Genomic DNA, 24,463 nt, shown 5'->3' on the forward strand with positions numbered 1-24,463 from the left:
TACTTCTATTTACTATTTACTTTTACGCAGTAAAATTTAGACATTTAGTACTTATGTGATTTGAAGTGACTCTAGTAAATGCACTTCTATGCTCTTGAAAGCACACATCCTGAATGTTTATTTTAGCTTCTATCTTTCTACAATTCAGTCATTTCATACTTGCTGACATTTAAATGATACTTTTTACTTACCTTAGGAGTGGAGATCGATTTATTGAAGAGAAGACTCTTCTATTGGCTGTCCGCTCATTTGTGTTTTTTTCTCAATTAAGTGCTTGGCTGAGTGTTTCTCATGGTGCTATTCCACGAAATATTCTTTACAGGTATGTCTAGGGCAAAATAAGAATAGTGTGCATTCAATTATATGGGTTAGCTACTGAATCATATTTTACCTTTTAAACAGTTAATTTCCTTCATTTCTAAATGTAAGTAGATAAAATTTACTGAAGTTTTTCTCAAAACAAGTTAGCGAAATTTAAATGGGAATCAGTATGAACTTTGCTTTTTGAGTTAAATTTGGCATAGAATAGTTTTCAGAGCATTTTTTTATCTTTCGAGAACCAACAATGGATTTAATGCTACCATTATAAATACAGTAGAAAAACTTTCTGGGCTGCTGAATTTCCATAATGGTAGACTTACTTAATTTTGTATCTTGAAAACTATAAATTTACAGGATGCTGAACAGCTATCTAATTGTCTCTGCAGGCAGGTGGCCATGAGATAGCTAGTATCTCATAATCACCTTGTACAACAGAATTAGCTGAATCCATTTATTTAGTAGTAAATACAAAGTCCATTTTTTTCTGTTTTGACAAATAACTCTAACTTATAATATTCTTGATCTTTAATGCTTAAGTAGTCTAGTGTTCTTAAAAAGATCATCCCTAGGGCGCCTGGGTGGCTCAGTTGGTTAAGCGACTGCCTTCGGCTCAGGTCATGATCCTGGAGTCCCTGGATCGAGTCCCGCATCGGGCTCCCTGCTGAGCGGGGGGTCTGCTTCTCCCTCTGACCCTCTTCCCTCTTGTGCTGTCTCTCATTCTCTCTCTCAAATAAATAAAATCTTTAAAAAAAAAAAAATCATCCCTATTCTAAGCATAAATTATTGTACTTCTTATATTGGTTTTATAAGAATGACATGCATGGTAAAGTAGCTGAAAGTAAAGCCTTTTTACTTCCCTTTAACAGTAATTAATGTAAACAAAGATAAGTATATGACGATTTGAAATTTTTCATAATATACAATAATGTTATAAGTTTTATAATCCGTTGAGTCCCTATTTTTCTGTATGATTCTAGAATCAGTGCTGCTGATGTAGACCTGCAGTGGAATTTTTCACAGACTCCAATTGAACATGTGTTTCCTGTTCCCAATGTTTCTCACAATGTGGCCTTGAAAGTCAGCGTTCAGTCCTTGCCCAGACAGTCTAATTACCCAGTGTTGACCTGTAGTATTCACACTAATATTGGCCTTTATGAGAAAAGAATTCAAGAACACGAACTTAAAGCCCATCAGCACCGCAATTCTAATGAAGCAGAACAATGTAGTACAAATAGTTCACAGCGTCTGTGTAGCAAACAATCTTGGACCATGGCACCTGAAAGCGTACTGCATCCAAAAAATGGCACAACTCCAGAATATACTGCAGCTGTCAAAAATGTCAAACTGTATCCAGGCACTGGCAGTAAATCTGACTGTGGAACATGTCAAGCCAATATTCTGGGTTACAGTGGTAGAGGAGATAAAAAGTCACATGAAACACCAGTCAGAACTTTAAAATCATTTTCAATGATTGATTCCAATGTCTCTAGCCGCCAGAGTCCCTGGCAATCAGTTGGTGAGGCTAATCCTTTAATAGGCTCTTTAATTCAGGAGCGACAAGAAGTTATTGCAAGAATTGCTCAGCATTTGATTCATTGTGATCCGAGCACTTCACATGTTTCTGGACATCCATTTAATATGCAGCAGTCTAGTTCGCTTAATTCAAAACTTTTCCGAGTTTCACAAGAAAATGAAAATGTGAGAAAATGTAAAGAAACATTCTCCATTTCTTTTGGTAGTCCAGAGCTTACCTCCTCAGAAGACACCAGTGAGGGAAAAATTCAAGTAAAACCAGAAACTCCTCGAAGTGCAACTGGCATTTCCGATGGTCTTTATTCTCGTCAGTCTGTTGGTGAGACTAATCCTTTGATAGGCTCTTTACTCCAGGAGCGGCAAGATGTTATCGCAAGGATTGCACAACACTTGGAGCATATTGATCCAACAGCATCACATATATCCCGGCAGTCATTCAACGTGCATGACTCCAATTCTGTTCCTTCTAAAGTGTTTAGGAGTTTGTATGAAGACAAAAATTTGTTGAAGAAAAACAAGGATGACACCTCCGTTTCCATTTCTAATAAAAAATTTTCCTTACTAGAAGACAGCAGTGAAAGGGAAAACTTAATACTCAGTAATTCATTGAGTTCTTTTAAATGCAATAGTAAAGTCAAGTCCTCTTTGAAACCTCAAATAAGAAATTTTTATCAGGACAATCCTAGTGAAATCATCCAAAATACATTTCAAGAGACACAGAACAAAGCTACTGGTTTTTTGACTCCCTCAAATACGCCTCACTGCAAAAAAAATAACTTAGATTTGACAGTTAGATTGGAAAGTACACTTTCTGAGTGTCAATTTAAGGAGCAAGAAATTAGCAATGAAATCGATAAACAGTATTCAAATTCCAACAGTACCGACAAACAGATTTGCACAAATAAGTATAAGGAAAAAATAATAAAAAATGAAAATTGTAATCCAGTGTCTTTTAACAATCATCAATTTGAGAATTCCAAGAAAAATGACTCAAAAATAAAAACTGTGTTGGAAATGTCTGGATATTTGAACAAACATGAAAACAAGTGCTCAAATAAAGACTCGAAAAGGCCCAAGACATGTGAGCAAAATACTCAACTTAATAGTATAGAAAATTATCTCAACGATAATGAAGTTTTCAAATGCAAAAAGCCAGACCAATTGAAAAATGAACAAGATAAGAAAGAAGAGACAATTGATGAAAAATCGCAAAACTGTTCTCAGAGAAAGAATATCAAAAACTGTTTGTCTACATGTGAACGACTGAAAAGTACAGAGGTGTTGGTAGGTAACATCTAATATTTCAAATATATTTCTCAAAAAGTCATATAGTTTGAATTTTGTTTACAGGAACTCTAGTTATAAAGGCCCAAGGTACCCATTAATTATAGTACACAATCTGTTACAATAAACCTGCAGTAAAAGTAGTATTAACATCCTTTCTAAATAACCCACTTAAGAGCAAATGTTAAATAAATTCTTCATGCCCCCCCCCCCGTTTTTTTTAGTTATTTCAATACTATGGACAAGTGCTGGAGAGTAAATAGTCAGAAATGAAACTCATTCGCTTAACATATTGTTTGTTAGCAGCTCTGACCTAATACAGTGTGCCCATTGTGTTATGCTACCACTCAGCTAAGGATTTTAGGAATATCTATAGTGAAATTACTAGGTTTTGGTCAGAATACCTGGGTTCCAGTCCTGACTTCACAATTTGGTCCTTAAGTCACACTGGGTAAGTCATGTAACTTTTAAAACCCTCAGTCTCAGTCTCCTCAGAGAATGATCAATCTCTTGTGCCTATCCCACTTGTGACAACCAAATAACAGCAATCAAATAACAGATTTTGAAATATTTTGTAAACCTTCCATGCACTATGTCAAGAAGATACTTCGATTATTTCCATTTTATTTGACTTTATACAAAACCATTTTTTAAGTTTAGAAAATTATTATTATACTTTAATTTCCCTTAATTCTCAAGTATTATCACAAATTTAAATCTCAGTTATGGAAAACTACTTCTTAACAACCTTGATCCAAATCTGAATGACCTTAGTTCATCTTTATCACTAAAATTAGTTCTCTAACATATGGACTTAATCAAATGGTAGTTTCTAATTTCCTAAAATTATAATTGTCACAGAACAATTAGCTTTTCATGATCCTTTCTGGTACCTAATAGGGTGGCTTAATTTGGCTATAGTATTTTTCAACGTACTAAGATTTATTTTTTCATGTTCTTGTTTTAAATATAATCATACAGCATTTACTAAGTGCCCAGGCCTTTTTCTGAATATTTTACACATGTTGACATACTTTTTTTTTTTTTTTTTTTTTTAAAGATTTTATTTATTTATTTGAGACAGAGAGAGCACATGAGAGGGGGGAGGGTCAGAGGCAGAAGCAGGCTCCCTGCCGAGCAGGGAGCCCGATACGGGACTCGATCCAGGGACTCCAGGATCATGACCTGAGCCGAAGGCAGTCGCTTAACCAACTGAGCCACCCAGGCGCCCCATGTTGACATACTTAATCCTTCCACTAAACTATGAAGTTAGGTGTTACTACTGACTCTAGTTTATAAATGAGGATCCTCAGCTTAGAGAGTTTAAGAATCTTGCCCAGGGTCACAAAGCTAGCAAATGGCAGAGCCAGGACCCAAATTAGTCTTTTCTAATTTTCATGTGTTACTATGAATTTCTGGTGTTCAGGTTTAAACTTGCCTAATTCTGAAGAATTAGCCTGTTTCCTGTATCACTTCAAAAACATGGTACTGTAACTGCATTATATATATATTTTTAATTCACATTTATTGTATTTCTGTATCATGTTCTACCAAATTATATGCTCTGAGAATGTCTCTTAATAGTAACATAGTTTTAGGGGCACCTGGGTGGCTCAGTTGTTAAGCGTCTGCCTTCGACTCAGGTCATGATCCCAGGTCCTGGGATCAAGCCCCGCATCGGGCTCCCTGCTCAGTGGGAAGCCTGCTTCTCCCTCTCCCGCTCCCTCTGCTTGTGTTCCCTCTCTCGCTGTGTCTGTCAAATAAAATCTTAAAAAAAAAAAAAAAATAGTAACATAGTTTTATATTTTAGAATATTCTATTTTTTCTACCTGTGAGTAGTTTTTTTGTTTGTTTTTTTTTTTACAAATTAAAAATATCAAATGTTAGTTTACCAGATTTTAGACTCTGAGTATTTATAAATATGACCATATGTTGATTAGGCAATTATATTTGGACATAGTTTCTTTAGAATATTTGAGTTTATTCAGTATCCTGGAAAAAACTTAGACATTGTTTTCTGATTAAAGTAAGAATGGGTGTGTGTGTGTGTGTGTGTGTGTGTGTGTGTGGTGTGTGTAGATATAGATCTATAGATCATCAACTTCACCACCAAGGATGTAATACCTCAGTACATATTAGGAATAAGAATAAAATCACAAATTACTTATATATTACCATAAAATCTAATTATTTTCCTAGCAGAAGACTATACCACTGAAACATTCAAGTGTCTGGCGGAAACATAATTTTCATTCCTTAGATGGAACTTCAACCAGAGCCTTTCATCCTCGAACTGGATTGCCTCTTCTTTCAAGTCCTGTAAGGTTTTTTTCCTCTTATTTCATATTTAAAGTTGGAAACGTCTAAAATGTTTACAAATCATTTTATCCAAATTGTAATTGAAAAGAATTTAAATACCTTTAACAGAAATTTCCAGTTAGGAAACATTTTATTTTTTATTTAATAGTTATGTGTTAATATGGGGAAAGGCTAAAAGCATGAATAAAAATATTAGGATTATAAAATTTCTCTGAAATTCTTTTGTCTACTATTTTAATTGTTACTAAATATAAAGAAAATATTTAGTGTCAAGTGGGTTTGTATAAATTTGTATTTTAGCCCCAAAGCTGGTTGACACCACCAGCTTGGTCATTTGGGAATCAAATTTGTGGTTGTCTTTAACCTGGAAGCCATGCCATATCTTATTTTGAGACATATAAACTTCCCCACTCTACATTTACAGATAGATTTGTAGATCTGAGTGCAATGGTTAAGAGTGTTGTTTTGGAGTCACACTGACTTCACCCTAGCTGTATGACATTTGTGACATTAGTTCAGTAATCTGAGCCTCAGTTTCTTCATCATTAAAAAGGAGGTGATACTGTCTCTGTTAGTGTTGTGAGGATGATTAGTATCATTCCTAACACATAGTAAGCAATCAGTAGTTAGTTGCTATACCTGCCATTTCAGTTAAACCTGAGGCAAGTGATCAGTATCATAGCAGAATAAAAACATGTATGTTTTTGCTACTGACATAAGATAATTTTTGTCTGTGTTAAGCAAACTGAAAGGATACAATATCTGGCCTATGTTCAAAAAATAATTATTGAATAAGAAATCTAGAATTTAAATTTATAATTTGGACCATAAATGTTTATTTTAGAGAAGTTAAATTCCAAACAATTTAAAATAACCCCAAATATATGACCTACCTATGGGGTACTTTTAAGAGGCCCAAGTGAGGGGCGCCTGGGTGGCTCAGTCATTAAGCATCTGCCTTCGGGTCGGGTCATGATCCTGGGGTCCTGGGATCAAGCCCCGCATCGAGCTCCCTGCTCAGCGGGAAGCCTGCTTCTCCCTCTCCCACTCCCCCTGCTTGTGTTCCCTCTCTCACTCTCTCTCTTTGTCAAATAAATAAATAAAATATTTTAAAAATAAGTAAATAAAAAATAAAATAAAAGACCCAAGTGATCAGAAAAAAAAAATAGGTCAGCATCATACCAATATAAAAGGCACTGTAGACTTCTGTTTAGTATGGTGGACTGAGTTGATAAAGGCAGACCCTTCCTCCTCAAACACAGGAATCCTGATAGAATATAACCTTTAATACAAAATAATACAGAGTATAACTCTTAAATACATAATATAATGTAAGAGAAAGAAAGATATATCTCCAAATTTGGGGCAAATTATGGCCCTCTAGGATATCTGAACCTAATATAATGCTAGGGTTTAATGCCTCTGGTGGGACAGGAACAAAGGGTCGAGATGCAAGAACATGTGTACTTCAAAAATAAATTAAAATTTTAAGTATGAAAAATATTTTAATTGCTGTGCACACACACACATGTTCATAAAAATACAGATGGATTAACAGTGGACTAGAATCAGTTGAATAGCAATTGAGTGAATGGAGAGACAGATATTAAGAAAGCACTTCGAATGAAGTACAGAAAGGAAGAGAGATGGTAAAATGTGAAAGAGCCACAGAGGATAAAATGAGATGTTCAGTGTAAGCCTAGTACAAATTCTGAAAAGTAGGACTAGATGGAACCAGGAAAATGCAGTATCAGAAGAAATAAAGAACTTTTCAGAATTAAAGACAGAGTTTAGATAGAGAACTTCACATTAAGTTCTGACTACAAAAAATAGCATGGTACACTTGTAAACTCTCAAAACTATTGAGACTATTTAGACTTTCAGTATCATATTTAATAGGTATGGGGCACCTGGGTGGCTCAGTCATTAGGCGTCTCCTTCGGCTCAGGTCATGATCCCGGGGTCCTGGGATCGAGCCCCGCCACCCCCCAGTTGGGCTCCCTGCTTGGCGGGAGGCCTGCTTCTCCCTCTCCCACTCCCCGTGTTTGTGTTCCCTTTCTCACTATCTCTCTCTCTGTCAAATAAACAAAATCTTTAAAAAATATATTTAATAGGTATAGATATTTAATATTCTAGAAACAAGTCTTTCTAATTTGCATGTTATATGTGATTTTACCTTTATTTTACACCTGGCTCTTTCATTTTTAGGATATTTTTATCTAGCTGGCTTGATTGGTGTCTTAAATATAATGTGGTATACAATGGTGATGGAACATGCAGAGCAGTATTTTTCAATCCTGTTCTCTGTGAAGCTCCAGGGTTCTTGGAATCGTACAGTGGGGTGGGGATGGACTAAGGAGCAGTAGACCTGGCAGGACCCCAGGCTCCCATCACTATTTCTTTTTTGTTTCTTTTTATTTTAAAGCTATCAATCTTTTATTACCCCCACAAAATACTGAAGTACAGTTGACCCTTGAACAACACTGGTTTGAACTGCCTGGGTTCACTTACATGTGGGTTTCTTTTTTTTTTTTTTTTTTTTTACTGTAAATATATTTTCTCTTCCTTGTGATTTTCTTAGTAACATGTTCTTTAGCTTTACTTTAAGAATATAATACAGTATATAACACATATAACATACAAAATATGTGTTAATCAGCTATTTATATTAATGGTAAGGCTTCCAGTCAATAGTAGGCAATTCGTAGTTAAGTTTTGGGGGAACCAAAACTTATATGTGAATTTTCAACTGCAGAGGGTTGGGGGTGGTCAGTGCCCCATAATCCCTGTGTTGTTCAAGGGTCAACTATATATAATAAAGTTAAAAGGTAAAAGTCTTTTTATATATTAGGATTCCATGTAAGATTTGGTTTTAGAAAACAAATACTGCTTCTTAAAAAGTCAAAACCTAGTAAAAGTGCTTTTATTAATTATCTGTTTTTTCCTACCAGTTAATAAAATGAGAACATAAGAACAGTATGTAATAAAGAGCATTATTGTAAGTAAGCTGTTTTGGGAGAAGTTTTATTATTTGCTGTATATGCTTAGCTTTCATTTGAAAAGTGTTCTATCAATTCAAGAAAAAATTAGTGTTTTTAAATATCACAAATGATTATTTTGATCTTAGGTTCCTCAAAGAAAGACACAATCAGGTTGCTTTGATTTGGATTCTTCATTACTGCATCTGAAAAGCTTATCATCTAGAAGGTATTTATTTTAAAATTTGTTTGTGTATGTGAAATAATATTACATTAATTTCTAGTCTTATGCAATAAATGTTTACTCTAAAAATTACAACTTTAACAGGAGTATTATTTTCTAGTTGTTTATTTTAAATATTTCACACACAGTTATTATGAAGAAAGGAGAAAGACAATGAGTAGCTTGAGTAGCTACTATATATGGGTCATCATAATAAACACATTGGTTTTAAACACTTAAGTAAGTTTGAATATTTCTGGTCATTCATCTCCTCCTTCACCTTACACTTCTTTGCAAAAAAGCCTTGGAAATGTGTTCCATGTTGACAAATAATACTCTCATTATTTTCTTTAGTCACATAATTTTGCCTTTGTATTTGCATTTTTAACTGACGATTAAGACTGATAGAGAAGGCTGCATTATATATTTCTCATAGATGCCACTATGTGATATATTAGGTTCTATCTTGAAACTTTCTAGGATATTACTTTTATTTTTTGTCAAATATTATAGCAAAGACCATAAAATCGAATCAGGATTTTAAACTAGATATTCCATATCTTAAAATTTGTTAGGATTAATTTTTTATCTTATAGTTTAAGTAAAATTAAAATTGATCAAATTCTCCTGATTTAATTTTGTACAAAAAGTAAATTAGAAAATATTGTGCTTAATGTGTTCATTTGCTGATTTTCTTTTTAATAGTCCTCGACCGTGTTTAAACATTGAAGATGATCCAGATATTCATGAAAAACCATTTCTGAGTTCTAGTGCTCCACCTATAACAAGTCTTAGTCTCTTAGGAAATTTTGAGGTAATGTTTTTAAAAATTATTTTAAGGGGTGCCTGGGTGGCTCAGTCGTTAAGCATCTGCCTTCAGCTCAGGTCATGATCCCAGGATCCTGGGATTGAGCCCCGCACCGGGCTCCCTGCTTGGGGGGAGGCCTGCTTAGGCCTGCTTCTTCCTCTTCCACTCCCCCTGCTTGTATTCCCTCTCTCGCTGTGTCTCTCTCTGTCAAATAAATAAAATCTTAGAAAAAATTATTTTCAGAGCCGACATTTCTTAACCTAGATCTAGGAGATGTGTTATTTATGTCATTTGTTTGTGAAAGGGAAATAAAGAAATGGATTGTATTTTTCAAATCCTTGAAATCATCTTCTTTCCTTTTCTTTTTTCCTTTCCTTTTTTTTTCTTTTTTATTATTGTTATGTTAATCACCATACATTACATCATTAGTTTTTGATGTAGTATTCCATCTTTTTTCCTTTTCCTCTTCCTTTTTGTAAGAAGTGAAGTTAGAGTTGTTGGTAGTGACATCCTAGAACTGGGTACTTTGTAGGGAAGATGGAGGAGTTAGATAAAGTGCAGTGAGGAGTCCATTAATCTAGCCAAAAAAGAGACTTAACCACACCTTACATGGTAGTACTGGCTCTGAGACCCAGGAAGGAGGAGGTGGGCTGATAGCAGCCCCTTCATGATCAAGGAGGTTGATTTTCAAAATCAAATGGTTCTTTGAACTCTATTTGCAACTTTGTTATAAATCTAAATCTATTATAAGATTATTTTTAAAAAATTGAATGGGTAAAGGTCTCCAAAAATGTGCTATTTTATTTAATAAGAATATTTCTACTTGGGATCAAATGTATTATGGGATTGGTTATCCTTAATTAGAAAACAACCTTGAACATTAAATCACTGTGCACCTGAAACTAATATAATACTGTACGCCAACTACACATCAATAAAAAAAGAAAAACAACCTTAAACATGAAACCTGTAAATGGGTTTTAAAAGTGATTTAATTGGTGAGTTTTTTTATGGGAAAATAATTTAAAATTTGTAGTTTTAATTTAAATAGCTTCATTGGAATTGTGGTGGTTTAATATGTTAACAGTATGCTGTCTTTAAAACTAAATTTTAATTTTTAGGCTATCTTTCAAAGTTTTAAAATGAAAAGACTTATGGTAAATTGATTTCTATGTCACTTTCAAGGTATCACTTCAGAGATGTTGAACTCTATTCTCTGTCATTATTTTAAAATTGCATAAGGCCACTGTGAGTGTCAGATGTTCTGCAACCTTTGTATTACAAGAAAATTTGTGAGGGGGAAAAAAGCATATGATATGTGAAAATCTTAGGAAAGGGAAGATGGTTAAATGATCAGTGCACTGGAATGTATTTGTGCAGATATGCATACACTTTCACTTGACTTCAGTTTGAAAAATACAGAGAAGTTCTTCTAGGTCCTTTTTAATTTATAGCTGTCCTGGGTATCAAGAGTTTATTCCTTTTTATTGCCATGATATGGATATAGCACAATTTGTTTATTCACTCACCTGATTCTAGACCTTTGGGTTGTTTCCAGTTTGGGGCTATTACAAATAAAGCTGCTGTGAGGGGTGCCTGGGTGGCTCAGTTGGTTAAGCATCTGATTCTTTTTTTTTTTTTTTAAGATTTTATTTATGTATTTGACAGAGAGAGACACAGTGAGGGAGGAAACACAAGCAGGGGGAGCGGGAGAGGGAGAAGCAGGCTCTCCACCAAGCAGGGAGCGTGATGCGGGGCTCGATCCCAGGACCCTGGGATCATGACCTGAGCCAAAGGCAGACGCTTAATGACTGAACCACCCAGGCACCCCTAAGCATCTGATTCTTGATTTCAGCTCAGATCATGATCTCAGAGTCATGAGATTGAGCCCCGTGTGGATCCTGCTTAAGATTCTCTCTCGCCCTTTTCCTCTGCCCCTCCGCCTCCTCCCCCTCCCCCCCCACCCACTGGTGCACTCTTTCTCTAAAAAAATAAAATAAAATAAAGATTAAAAAATAAAGCTGCTGTGGATATCATGACCTGGGCCAAAGGCAGACGCTTAACTGACTGAGCCACCCAGGCTCCCCGATTATGTCCAATTTATTATTTTATTTTATGGATCTTGATTTTGATGTTGTATCTGAAAAATCTTTTCCTAACCCAAGGCTTCTCAACCTTGGCACTATTGATATGTGAACCAGATAATTCTTTGTTATGGGATCTGTTTCATGCATTGTAGGATATTTAGCAAAATCTTTGGCCTCTAACCATTAGAGTCCCATACTACTGTCTGTCCCTCCCTCTAGTTGTAGCAGTAAAAAATTTCTCTAAACATTGATACATGTCCCTGGTTGAGAACTACTTGCCCGATCCAAAGTCATGAAACTTTTTTTCTAGGCATTTTATTGTTTTAGAGCTTGCATTTAGTTCTGTGATCCATTTTGAGTTAATATTTATATATGGTATGAAGTTTATAGTCAAGTGTTTCATTTTTATGAACATGAATATCCTATTAGAGTTAGCTTATCTATTTCTACAAAACAGAATACTGAGATTTTGTTTGGATTGCATTGATATAGATCAATATGTGGAAAATTGGTATCTTAAGAATATTAAATTTTTTTTAAGATTTTATTTTTAAGTAATCTCTACATCCAAGTGGACTCAAACTTACAATGCTGAGGTTGAGTCACATGTTCTACCAGCTAAGCCAGCCAGGTGCCCCAGAACATTAATCTTTTGATATCCGAATATAGTATATCTCTGCATTCATTTAGCTATTTTATTTTTTTCATCGATGTTTTGTAGTTTTCAGCATGCATATCTTAAGCATATTTTTGTAGATTTATATCTAATCCATGTTTTCAGGTGATATTATAAATTATACTTAAAAGGTTTATAATTTTCAGGGTTCCTGGGTGGTGTAGTCAGTTGATTGTCTAACTCTTGATTTCGGCTCGGGTGGTGGTCTCGAGGGTTGTGGGATTGAGACCCGTGTGGGGCTCCACACTCAGCACATAGCCTGCTTAAGATTCTCTTCTCCCTCTGCCACCTCCCTCTCCCTGGTGCATGCTCTCTTTCCCACTCTCTAAAAAAAAAAAAAATTTTTTTAATGTTTTTAGGGGTGCCTGGGTGGCTCAGTCTTTAAGTGTCTGCCTTCAGCTCAGGTCACAATCCCAGGGTCCTGGGATCGAGTACTGCTTCCGGCTCCCTGCTCCGCGGGAAGCCTGCTTCTCCCTCTCCCACTTCCCTGCTTGTGTTCCCGCTTTCACTGTCTCTCTCTCTCTCTCTCCCTGTCAAATAAATAAATAAGTAAAATCTTTAAAAAAAAATTTGAAAAAAGGTTTTTAGTTTTCAGTCCTTCATTGCTGTATATTAAAATACAAATGATTATGTGTGTGTGTGTGTGTAATTGCCTATGACCTTGCTCAGTTTCCTTATTATGGATTTTTTTATTTCTTGTTTTTTTATTTCTTGTTTTATTTCTTACTTTATAATCCATACCTTTAGTTCCTTTTTTTGTTTTGTACTGAGGAGGGCCTAGAATGCATGCTAATATATTAAAGTCATAAAGAGCTGAATAAAGTCAGAAACTAATATAGGTCATTGGCCTTATCCATAAGAATTTTTTATGTGTCTTCCTCTGAAAATGTTATCCATCTTTAGATTTATTTTATTTTTTTATTTATTTTATTTTTTTAAAGATTTTATTTATTTATTTGACAGAGAGATAGAGAGCGCAAGTAGGCAGATTGGCAGGCAGAGGGAGAGGGAGAAGCAGGCTCCCTGCCAAGCAGGGCACCCGATGCAGGGCTCGATCCCAGGACCCTGGGATCATGACCTGAGCCGAAGGCAGACGCTTAACCGACTGAGCCGCCCAGGCGCCCCTAGATTTATTTTATTTAGGAAACATTTTTGAGTACCTACCATGTGTTATGCTGTATGCTAGGAATATAAAGCTAGATGATAAGGTTCCTGCCTTACAGATATTACAGTCAACTGAATATGTAAGTAATGTATAAACTCAAGTAATTATCATTGTAAAAGAAATGACCTCAGTCCTCCTATATCCATTCTGTGTTAAAGGAACTGAGGAAAGCTTTACTGAGGAACTGTCACTTAAGCTTAGTTACAAAAGATAAGTAGGAATTTGTCAAGTAAATTTGCATGAGGAGTGGGAAGGGATTCTAGACAGGGAACTACATTTCTGAAAGTAGTAAAAGAACATCATGGTGTTGGAAAGCATCAGCTACACTTGGGGCATGAGACTCTGTGCAAGTGGGGAGAGATGAGTGAAGAAACTTAGGGTGGGACTTATCTGCCATGTTAGGAAGATTTGACTTTATCTAATAGACAGCAGGAAGCATAAAGTTTCTTGTCTGGTGGGTGATATAATAAGTTTTTTGTTTGTTTGTTTGTTTGTTTGTTTAAGAAAAACAACTCTGCCGGTAATATAGAGGATACACTAGAGCTGGAAGGACTTAATTAGAAGATGTACTTGTTCAGAGGAGAAGTCTGAGGGTCTGAGCTAGGTTAATGGTGGTGGGGGAGAGTGTTGGGACCATGAGACTGAGTGGTCAAATCAACAGAATATGCATTGGATTGATTGCAGGGCAGGAGGGAGATTAGAAGGTTGGTTATAACATAGGTCTTTTGTTCTTGGCTTTTTAATTGGGAATTTCAGAATTGCTAATGTCAGAGTTTGAACTGTACAGTATATAGACTATTAGGCTCGTTATGGCTTCCAGTGTTCCTTTTCAGACAACTACTGAATCAAAGAAGTGGTACTCACATTTCATGCTAGATGTATATACATATGATATGTGTATATAAAAGAGAGCTGTGAAAAGTTTAAAATGTTTTTCATACCTAGCAAGATAGCACTAAATTGTTAAAAATGATTTTCAGCAAGTGAGCTTGAAAGAAGTGAATAAGGAACTTCTCTACTATTTGTATTTCTGTGCTTTAAAAAAAAAAAAAAGATTTATTTATTTATTTGAGACAGAGTACATGAACGGAGGGATAGGAAATCTCAAGCAGATTTAACGTGGGGCTCAATCTCACAACCGTGAGACCATAACCTGAGCTGGAACTAAGAGATGGAAGCTTAACTAAGTGCACCACCAAGACACCCATTTAAGTTTTTCTCCATTGTTAAAAATTAAACTATAAAACATATGTCACATATAACATTATTTTTTAAAGAAGGAATTATTTTTCATTTGAAGTTAAAGGTGCTTGGCTTTCTCTTTGCTTATGACCTGTTAATAGGATTTAAAGTGCTTCTCTGTGGCTTGTACTTCTAGATAGGCTCTGTGAAGAGTAAGAAAATTTCTGATATTATACTTTCTCTGGTAGAACATATTTTTATTTACAGAGATGAGAATAACATATTAAACAATTAGGTTTAACTAACAGTGAAATTTAAGGATAGTTAAGTGTGAGTTGGAATAGTGAGAGTAGGCCAAACTTCATAACAATGGTAGAAGATTGATGGGGGACAGGTTGATGGCAGGTCAGATAAATATCTGAAATAAGGACATGGAAATGGTAGCAACCTTTTTTTTTTTTTTTTTTTTTTTTTTAGGTTTTACCTGTCATTATTAGGTTTCAGGGGCAACTGGGTGGCTCAGTCGGTTAAGCAGCTGCCTTCGGTTTAGGTCATGATCTCAGGGTCCTGGGATAGAGTCCTGCGTTGGGCTCTCTGCTCAGCGGGGAGTCTGCTTCTCTCTCTGCCCCTCCCCCTGCTCATGTGCTCTCTCTCTGTCTCTCTCTCAAATAAATAAAAATAAATAAAAAAATAAAGTAAGTTTCATACCCAGCATGGAGCCCAATGCAGGGCTTGAACTCATGACCCTGAGATCAAGACCTGAGCTGAGCTCAAGAGTCAGATGTTTAACAGACTGAGCCCCCCAGGAGCCCCTATTTAATTTGATTTTAATTCCAGTGTAGGAAGCATACAGCATTATATTAGTTTCAGGTATATAATATAATGATTAAACAATTCCATACATCTTCCTGTGCTCATTAACGACAAGTGCACTCCTACTCCTTAATTCCTATCACCTATTTCACCCATCCCCGAACCCACCACCTCTCTGGTAACCATCAGTTTGTTCTCTATAGTTGAGAGTCTGTTTCTTAGTTTGTCTCTCTCTCTCTTTCCTTTGCTTGGTTTCTTTCTTGAATTCCACATTTGAGTGAAATCATATGGTATTTCTCTTTCTCTGATTTTGCTTAGCATTATATTCTTTAGCTCCATGTTGTTGCAAATGGCAAAATTTCATTTATTTGGCTGAATAATATTCCATTGTATACACACACCCCGACATTTCATTTTCAAGATTTATTTATTAGAGAGTGAGCACACAAGTGGGATACAAGAGAGGGAGAGGGAGAAGCAGGCTCCCCACTGAGCAGGGAGCCCAATGTGGGGCTTGATCCCAGGACCCCTGGATCATGACCTGAGCCTAAGGCAGATGCTTAAATGACTGAGCCACCCAGGTACCCCTCACACCCACCATCTTTATCCATTCATCTATTGATGGACACTTGGGCTGTTTCCATAATTTAGCTATTGTAAATAATGCTGCTGTAATCATAGGGGTGTATGTATTCCTTTGAATTAGTGTTTTTTTTATTTTTTGTGTAAATACCCAGTAGTGTGATTACTGGATCATAGGGTAGTTCTATTTTTAAGTTTTTGAGGAACCTCCATACTGTTTTCCCCAGTGGCTTCACCAGTTTGCATTCTCACCATTAGTGCATGAGGGTTCCTTTTTCTCCACATTTTTGCCAACACTTGTTGTTGCTTATGTTTTTGATTTTAGCCATTCTGACAGGTGTGAGGTTATCTCTCATTGTAATTTTGATTTGCATTTCCCTGATGATGAATGATGTTGAGCATTTTTTCATGTGTCTGTTGGCCATCTATATGTCTTCTTTGGAGAAATGTCTGTTCATGTCTTTTGCCCATTTCTTGATTGGATTATTTGTTTTTTTTGGGGGGGGTGTTGGGTTGTATCAATTCTTTATAGATCTTGGATACAAGCCCTTTATTTGATGTGTCATTTGCAAATATCTTCTCCCATTCCGTAGGTTGCCTTTTGGTTTTGTTGATTGTTTTCTTTATTGTGCAGAAACTTCTATTTTGAGGTAGTCCCAATAGTTTATTTTTCCTTTTAGTACCCTTGCCTCAGGAGACATATCTAGAAAAATTGTCATGGCTGATGTCAGAGATATTACTGCCTGTGCTCTCTTCTAGAATTTTTATGGCTTCAGGCCTCACATTTAAGTCTTTAATCCACTTTGAATTTATTTTTGTATGTGATGTAAGAAAGCGGTCCAGTTTCATTCTTTTGCATGTGGTTGACTTATTTTCCCAACACCATTTGTTGAAGAGACTGTCTTTTTCCCATTGGATAGTCTTTCCTGCTTTGTTGAAGATTAATGGACCATATAGTTGTGGTTCATTTCTGGGTTTTCTATTCTGTTCCATTTATCTATTGTGTCTATTTTTCTTTTTTTTTTTTTTTAAAGATTTTATTTATTTATTTGAGAGAGAGACTGAGAGAGAGAGAGCATGAGAGGGGGGAGGGTCGGGAGGGTCAGAGGGAGAAGCAGACTCTCCGCCGAGCAGGGAGCCTGATGTGGGACTCGATCCAGGGACTCCAGGATCACGACCTGAGCCAAAGGCAGTCGCCCAACCAACTGAGCCACCCAGGCGCCCTATTGTGTCTATTTTTGTACCAGTACCATACTGTTTTGATTACTATAGCTTTGTAATACAACTTGAAGTCCGGAATTGTGATACCTCCAGCTTTGCTTTTCTTTTTCAAAATTGCTTTGGTTATTCAGGGTCTTCTGAGGTTCCATATAAATTTTAGGGTTTTTTTTTTTTTCTAGTTCTGGTGAAAAATGCTATTAGTATTTTGATAGGGATTACATTAAATGTGTAGATTGCTTTGGGTAGTATAGACATTTTAACAATATTCTTCTAATCCATGAGCATGGAATGTCTTTCCATTTTCTTTTATCATCTTCAGTTTCATCAGTATTTTATAGGTTTCAGTGTATAGGTCTTTTTTACCTCTTTGGTTAGGCTTATTCCTAGGTATCTTACTATTTTTGGTGTAATTGTAAATGGGATTGTATTCATAATTTCTCTTTTTACTGCTTCATTATTAGTGTATAGAAATGCAACAGATTTCTGCACACTTATTTTGTATGCTGAGATTTCACTGAATTCATTTGTAAGTTCTAGTAGTTTTTTGGTAGAGTCTTTAGTGTTTTCTTTATATAGTAAGTTATCTGCCAAGAGAGTTTTCCTTCTTCTTACCAATTTAGATGCCTTTTGTTTTCTAATTGTCGTGGCTAGGACTTCTAGTACTATGTTGAATAAAAGTGTGAAAGTGGACATCCTGGTCTTGCTCCTGACCTTGGGGGAAAAAACTCTCAGTTTTTCCCATTAAGTATGGTGTTCACTGTGGGCTTTTCATAGATAGCCTTTATTATGTTGAGGTATGTTCCTCTAATCCTGCTTTGTTGAGGGCTTTTATCATGAATGGATGTTTTTCTGTGTCTATGGAAATGATCATATGATTTTTATCTTTTCTCTTATTGAAGTTACGTATCACATTAATTGATTTGCAAACATTGAACCACCCTTGCATCCCCGGAATAAATCCACTTGATTGTGGTGAATGATTTTTTTTTAATGTATTGTTGGATTCCATTTGAGTAGCAACCATTTTTCTAGTGCCAGAAAGCATAATAATGTATTTCTTTAAATGGAAAAAAAAAAAATGAATGTGTGTCAACTTCTAAAATTTATTTCTTAAAAATTATTTTGTCTTCCAGGAATCTGTCTTAAACTATCGGTTAGATCCTCTTGGCATTGTTGATGGTTTTACTGCCGAGGTAGGGGCAAGCGGTGTTTTCTGCCCCACACATTTGACTCTTCCGGTTGAAGTGTCATTCTACAGTGTTTCAGATGATAATGCTCCCTCTCCTTATATGGCAAGTATTTTAAAAATTGTCTTTGTCTGCTAAAATCAACCAATTTAATGACAGATGTCTTTAAAGAGATTTAAGACTGCTTTCTGGCAATGCTTGAAAACAAAGCATTTCCTAAGAGAAAACTAAAGAATGAATACAGACTAAAATAACAACATGTTACCTCACAACTTCTTTTCCAGCTAGCTCTAACAACGAATTTCCTCTTTTGCATTTGAGGATCTGGTGAAAATTTATTTGTTTCTATTTCATTTGAAAAGATGATAAAACTTTGATTAGTGACACTGTAATTTCATATCTTGCTGAGTTCACACAAATTCTCAAGTGCTTACTGTGCACCCTGGTCCCACAAGTGTTGCCTTCACATGTGATCCTCATCTCAGGAAGATTTAGGTAAAGATTTGGTGAATTAAGTCTTCTGTGAGACCCTTTCAGCCCCTTTCTCCTGTTTGTTTTGAGACCATTTTTTTTTCTAATCCTGGAGTTGTTTTCTAATCCTAGCTATTTCTGTTTCCATATGTAAATTCTAATGGGTAGAGTAAGATAGCCAAGGGTAATTTAGAGCAGTTTTGAGCCTTATGATCCTATGACTCATCTTTCCCGTTTTTAAAATTTTGATCACTTGAGGATAAAATAAGCCTTCAACTGCAAAAATGATACTGGGTCCTAGTGTATGTTTAGTATCAGCCCTTTACAAAAGACAAAGATGGAGAAGAGGCTAACAGTGCAAGTCTATAAGAAGTTTACAGTGGTGGTATCAAATACGGAGTTAGATCTGTGTTTTCACGTTAGGTCTTATTTTGAGAAGTACAAATTGCTATAGTTATAGAAATATACAGCTCTGGCCTTGCTACTTGAATTTCCTAGCTTACCACATGGCCCCATTGATTCCTCTCCTAATATCCCTCTCCCCGAACTTACAGATTTTCAAGGACTAGAAGTTGTGAAAAGGGAATTCTGTGCAATTGAGAAACAACAGAGGAAAGGAAATTATACATCTTGGGGGACCTAAATAGAGCCTATTCATTATTGCTCAAGAAACGTTATTTTAGCCTTACTCCATTCTAAGGGTGAAATTCTTTTTTTCTTTTTTTTAAGATTTTATTTATTTGAGAGAGAGCAAGTGAAAGAGAGAGAGCCTGAGCAGGGGGAGGGGCAGAGGAAGAGAGAGAAGCAGTCTCCATACTGAGTAGGGAGCCCAACGCTGGGCTCATCCCAGGACCCTGGGACCATGACCTGAGCCGAAGGCAGATGCTCAACTGACTGAGCCACCCAGGTGTCCCTGAAAATTTTATTTAAGAGCCTGATCAGTGCTTCATACTTTGATTAAAAAAACAAACAAACAAACAAACCACATAGTGGAGTCTGCTCACTTACTCAAGTGTTCTTTCCCCCAAAATATTTACACTTGTGGATCATAGTCATAAAGATACACAACATTATTATCTAAAACAAAGACCCACTCCTTCACAAACCTGTCCAGTTATCACAAAGCCACCTGTTATTCATTTACCATGGAAAGATTTATCTACTTTTCCAGTATAATTTTGAAAAAATAACTGCTAGTATTGGCTAACTAGTAACATGGGAAGTACCACTGATGTAAGTTCAATATCAGAATAAATGTACCATTCTGGAGTGCTTACAATATTAAGATAGAACTATAAAAGGTATCTATTTTGCTTTACTAGGACATAACAAGTCTCATCTGTTTCACATACTCTATTGGCGCTTAGTAATTACAGAATGGAAATGTAAGGTCTGCAATATTGTAATCTTTCATAATGTACAAAGTCCCCAATGACTGTTAGGATGACTTAGAAACAAGATAAAAGAGCAAATGGCTGGAAATCAGGTCAAGCAAATATATTTGATTGAAACTTACAAGCAAGAGAGAATTTGAACTTCGCTTTTAAAAAGCAGACCAGCATTAATCTTTGACTTTGGTTGACATCTAAAACACATAGGATTAAGAGATAAAGGGTTTTGTCACTTTGTCTCCAGAAAGTACACACAAATGATTATAGCTTTTGATATTGGAAAGGGTATGAATCAGGTTGAGTTCGCAGGCTGTCCTTTAAGAATCCCTGACTTAACTTTTCTCTCAGAATCCTCTTCAGTAAACTTTCCATTATGTAATTAAATTTTTTCTAGTTTAGTTTATTTGTTAGAAATGGGTTCCTTTTGTAAATGACCTAATTCAAATCTTAGACCACAAATCTTTCCTACTATAATAAAATTAATCTTGTTTCTTCAGGGAATCTTATTTACATTTTGGTAGTTTAGTGTATTTTCAAAGGATTGATCACATTTTGTTAAGATAGTATATATCACAGACCAGCAGAACTGAGACACCAAATTCCTACTTTTTACCTTGGGATCTCTCATCACAAATAACACAAATGACTCCTAAAGGTAAAATTTTGCACAGAAAATTCTGTCTTTGTGGTGTAGAAATGGTACAAGACTTTTCACTAAATAATTCCTTAAAGATTAACCCAAAACCACATAATCTCTCTCTCCAATTTGGGTATCAGTGGTAAAAATGTTCTCCAACTGCTACATAACAATATTTCACTGTTTAGAAACTATTGAATGGTGGAACCAGGTAAAATGGCCTAAAGAATGTATGCCAGTGGTAAATTCAAGGTATGACTTCAATTATCATCATATTAACAGGACCATATATTATTTTTTGTATTTGTAATTCACCAAATTAAGATAAACTTCTTTTAATTTTATTTATTGCATATTCTCTATAGCAGAATGATTTGAAGAGTTTTTGTGAGATTTTGACCCAACTTAGTGTATCTTAACCTTTCTATTCCATCCTCAAATGCCAGAAGAAAATGTATTTTTCTTCTTTATTTTAAATACAATAATTTTTTATAGGTAGATACATTAATATGCTGACCAACTAAAATAATGATATTATTAAAATATAACAAATAATAAATTTAATAATATTAATGAAATTCCACATAACTTCCCAATTTGTATCTAAAATTCCTAATTTGCTAATGCCCCTACTGATCTTACATTGCTTAGAAATGGTTGTAAAGTGTTGGCATAAACTATAAGGTTTTAAAAATATACACACTGTCTTTATAAATTGATTTAGTTACTGTTACCATGTTCTGAAAACTATTAAAATTCTATGTATTAAAGGAAATAAGTATAGGCTTCATACTAGTTTTTGCCCCACCAGTTTTCTTATATGTATTTAGGAGAAGGTAACAAGGAAAATAGTAATGTATTGCCTATAGCAATGTGATTATAAAGGTAGCTATTATTTGGGTATATTTTACTTTCTCTTTCTGGAACTAGGAAGAAGAGGGGTATTATATACCATAGCTTTTTTTCACGTAAAGCAGATTGTAAGAGAGAAATTGTTAAAGCTTCATTACTGCATTGGTTAGGAATGCAGTTTATTGATATGCTTTTTTTCATGCTTTAAATGACCGTGTGGTAAATCAGATTAGACAAGAACAACCTATGCCCTTTCAGTGACCATTTCCATGAATATTTCCTAATATTAATGTGTTAATTTAATAGTCTGAGGATGGCACTTGACTCACATAGCAGAGTCTGGCCCTCCCTTTTACGTTTGTGCACTTTTTTTTTTTTTACCCTCCAATCCTGATCTGTCTTAAAAATAACAGAGATGTTTGATGGGACAGTCCTGTTTTATATTTACTTTTACTGAAGGTTGACATGTTTTGGCATGTACAATATAAAATGATGGGATATGAAATGTAGAGCATGCAAGTATTCTACTTAACTACTTAAAACTGTTACCCCAGTAAAATGAATCAGCCTTCCTTTCTTTTTTTTTTTTTTTAATTTTATTTATTTATTCATGAGAGACAGAGGCAGAGGGAGAAGCAGGCTCCCAAGGAGCAGGGAGCCCGATGCGGGACTCGATCCCAGGACCCTGAGATCATGACCTGAGCCGAAGGCAGACGCTTAACCATCTGAGCCACCCAGGCGCCCTCAGCCTTCCTTTCTTAAAGCTATCTAAGAATTAAATATCACAATTACCACCTGTAGTCATTTGGTCATCTTGCTTATCTAGAAACTTTCACATATTCAATTCTAGCTTTCCTTGTTTTAATTTATGCTTATTTGCCGTTGTTTGGGCTTCTGTAGTGATTAGAACACCCTTCTCAGAAAACTACTTTATATAGTAGAGTGGTACTTTCAAACTTAAATGTACATATGATATCATCTGGGGGATCTTAAAATACAGCTTTGATTTGGTAGGTCTAGGGAGAACCATAAATTGTGCATTTCTAAGTTGTTTACAGGTGATTCTGATGATGCTGGTCTGTCTCTAGTCAGAAATCCGTATATTAATTTAACTCACTGGCTGAAGAATTAACTTCACTGTTGGCTAAGACTTAGATCTTTCTGCATGCCTGACTTTTTGTATGTCCAAAGAACAATAAATTGGTTGCTTCCTCATTTCTCTCCTCCCGTGTGATACAAGGGAATAGTCCTATCTTCTCCCTTTATTTCCTTTTCAGTTAAGGAGCCTCTTACTTCTATATTGTATATCTTAACAGAAATTTCAAGCAGTGTAATGTTACATATTATTTATTGCAACATCTCTAGGAAGAACAGTAAATTGTTTCCTTTTGGGTGGGACCATCACTGTTCCATACTCAGAATGTATCTGTTGATGGGAATATTTTGGCATACATGTAAAATTCTAAAATGTTAGTAATTACATGGTTTATTATTTTTAGTCTTTTATATACATGTGCATCAGTTTGTACTCAATTTGTCTTCTTTTATTTCAAGGGTGTGATTACTTTAGAGTCCCTTGGTAAAAGGGGTTATCGAGTACCTCCTTCAGGAACAATACAAGTGGTATGTGTTTTATAGCCTACAATTGCAATAATCATTCTCTCACATACATATAGAACTTAGCCCTTTCTCCTGCTACTGCTGCTGCAACAACTTTGGTAAGTAACAGTGGGGCTGCAGCTTTTTTGGAGTTTCCCTGCTCTGCCCCAGGAATGGCCATGTGGGGACCTTCATAAAAGGAAAGCATAAATAATCTAATGAAGGTGAATGCTTTAGAAAAATAGTATATGACAGTTTACATAACTTAAATGGAGCTATTTTCAGTGTAATTAGAACTTAACATTACTAGTTCCTTCTTTTTTTTTTTTTTTAAGATTTTATTTATTTATTTGAGACCGAGAGAATGAGAGACAGAGAGCATGAGAGGGAGGAGGGTCAGAGGGAGAAGCAGGCTCCTCGCCGAGCAGGGAGCCCGATGCGGGACTCGATCCTGGGACTCCAGGATCGTGACCTGAGCCGAAGGCAGTCGCTTAATCAACTGAGCCACCCAGGCGCCCGCTAGTTCCTTCTATTTAATATAATAGCCAGACTGAGATTGACCTATTTAAAAGGAGACCTCAAATATTAGTATTGCTTTGGCAGGAAAACTTATAAAACAGAATTATATTATCCCTAGTATAATAATTTCTAAGTTAATCTAAGATGGTTACACAAAGTAGAAGTGTAGTCTGACAGATATGAGGGCAGAGAAGGCATCCTTTTCTTTTGGTCTAGGTATTGATCTAGTTTTGGCTCAGGAGAATTCTAGCCCAGAGCAATCATTCATCATTGGTCTTGTGTTCTCAGAAGAGTAATTTGATATCAAGACCAGTTTGCGATTGAGTTCATCTCCAAGTCAGACCCAGCATAATCCTGCAGGCCCAGAAGTCTATTATAAAGCTGGCTCTTGCAGACTAAAAAGTATCTAATTGAAATTTGTTGGTTATATCTCAATAAAGCTGAAATTTAAAAAAAGAAAGAAGTCTAGCTAAGTTCCTTACACTCAGGATCTGGTCTAATTCAATAAGTCTTCTTATGACTTTTGGCCTTAAAGTGATCAGTGTTTCACCAGACCACTTTTACTCATTACCAGTGTTCGAATACAGCAAGGAGTCTGTACATTTACTTCCTATC

The 24,463-nt window shown here is 35.6% G+C and overlaps 1 protein-coding gene across 9 annotated transcripts in view; it reads left to right on the forward strand.

Moving 5' to 3' along the window:
• ATOSA (atos homolog A) overlaps nt 1-24,463 on the forward strand; it is a 99,189-nt gene that overhangs the window by 68,390 nt on the left and 6,336 nt on the right. For 6 of the 9 annotated variants that reach the window (XM_064570460.1, XM_054513547.2, XM_064570462.1 and 3 more), the window contains 7 exons: nt 197-322; nt 1,299-3,138; nt 5,338-5,457; nt 8,585-8,664; nt 9,364-9,472; nt 18,326-18,484; nt 23,285-23,353. In XM_064570460.1, coding sequence (XP_064426530.1) covers nt 197-322; nt 1,299-3,138; nt 5,338-5,457; nt 8,585-8,664; nt 9,364-9,472; nt 18,326-18,484; nt 23,285-23,353 — 2,503 coding nt within the window. Of the gene's footprint in view, nt 1-196; nt 323-1,298; nt 3,139-5,337; nt 5,458-8,584; nt 8,665-9,363; nt 9,473-18,325; nt 18,485-23,284; nt 23,449-24,463 lie in introns of all 9 variants that reach the window. The other 3 variants (XR_008508050.2, XM_045900051.3, XM_064570463.1) reach the window with 3 other exon arrangements.

This window comes from Mirounga angustirostris, unplaced genomic scaffold, assembly GCF_029215605.1.
Source record: "Mirounga angustirostris isolate CCGP_5_RB_7025 unplaced genomic scaffold, mMirAng1.0.hap1 SCAF_9, whole genome shotgun sequence".
Classification (NCBI taxonomy): domain Eukaryota; kingdom Metazoa; phylum Chordata; class Mammalia; order Carnivora; family Phocidae; genus Mirounga; species Mirounga angustirostris.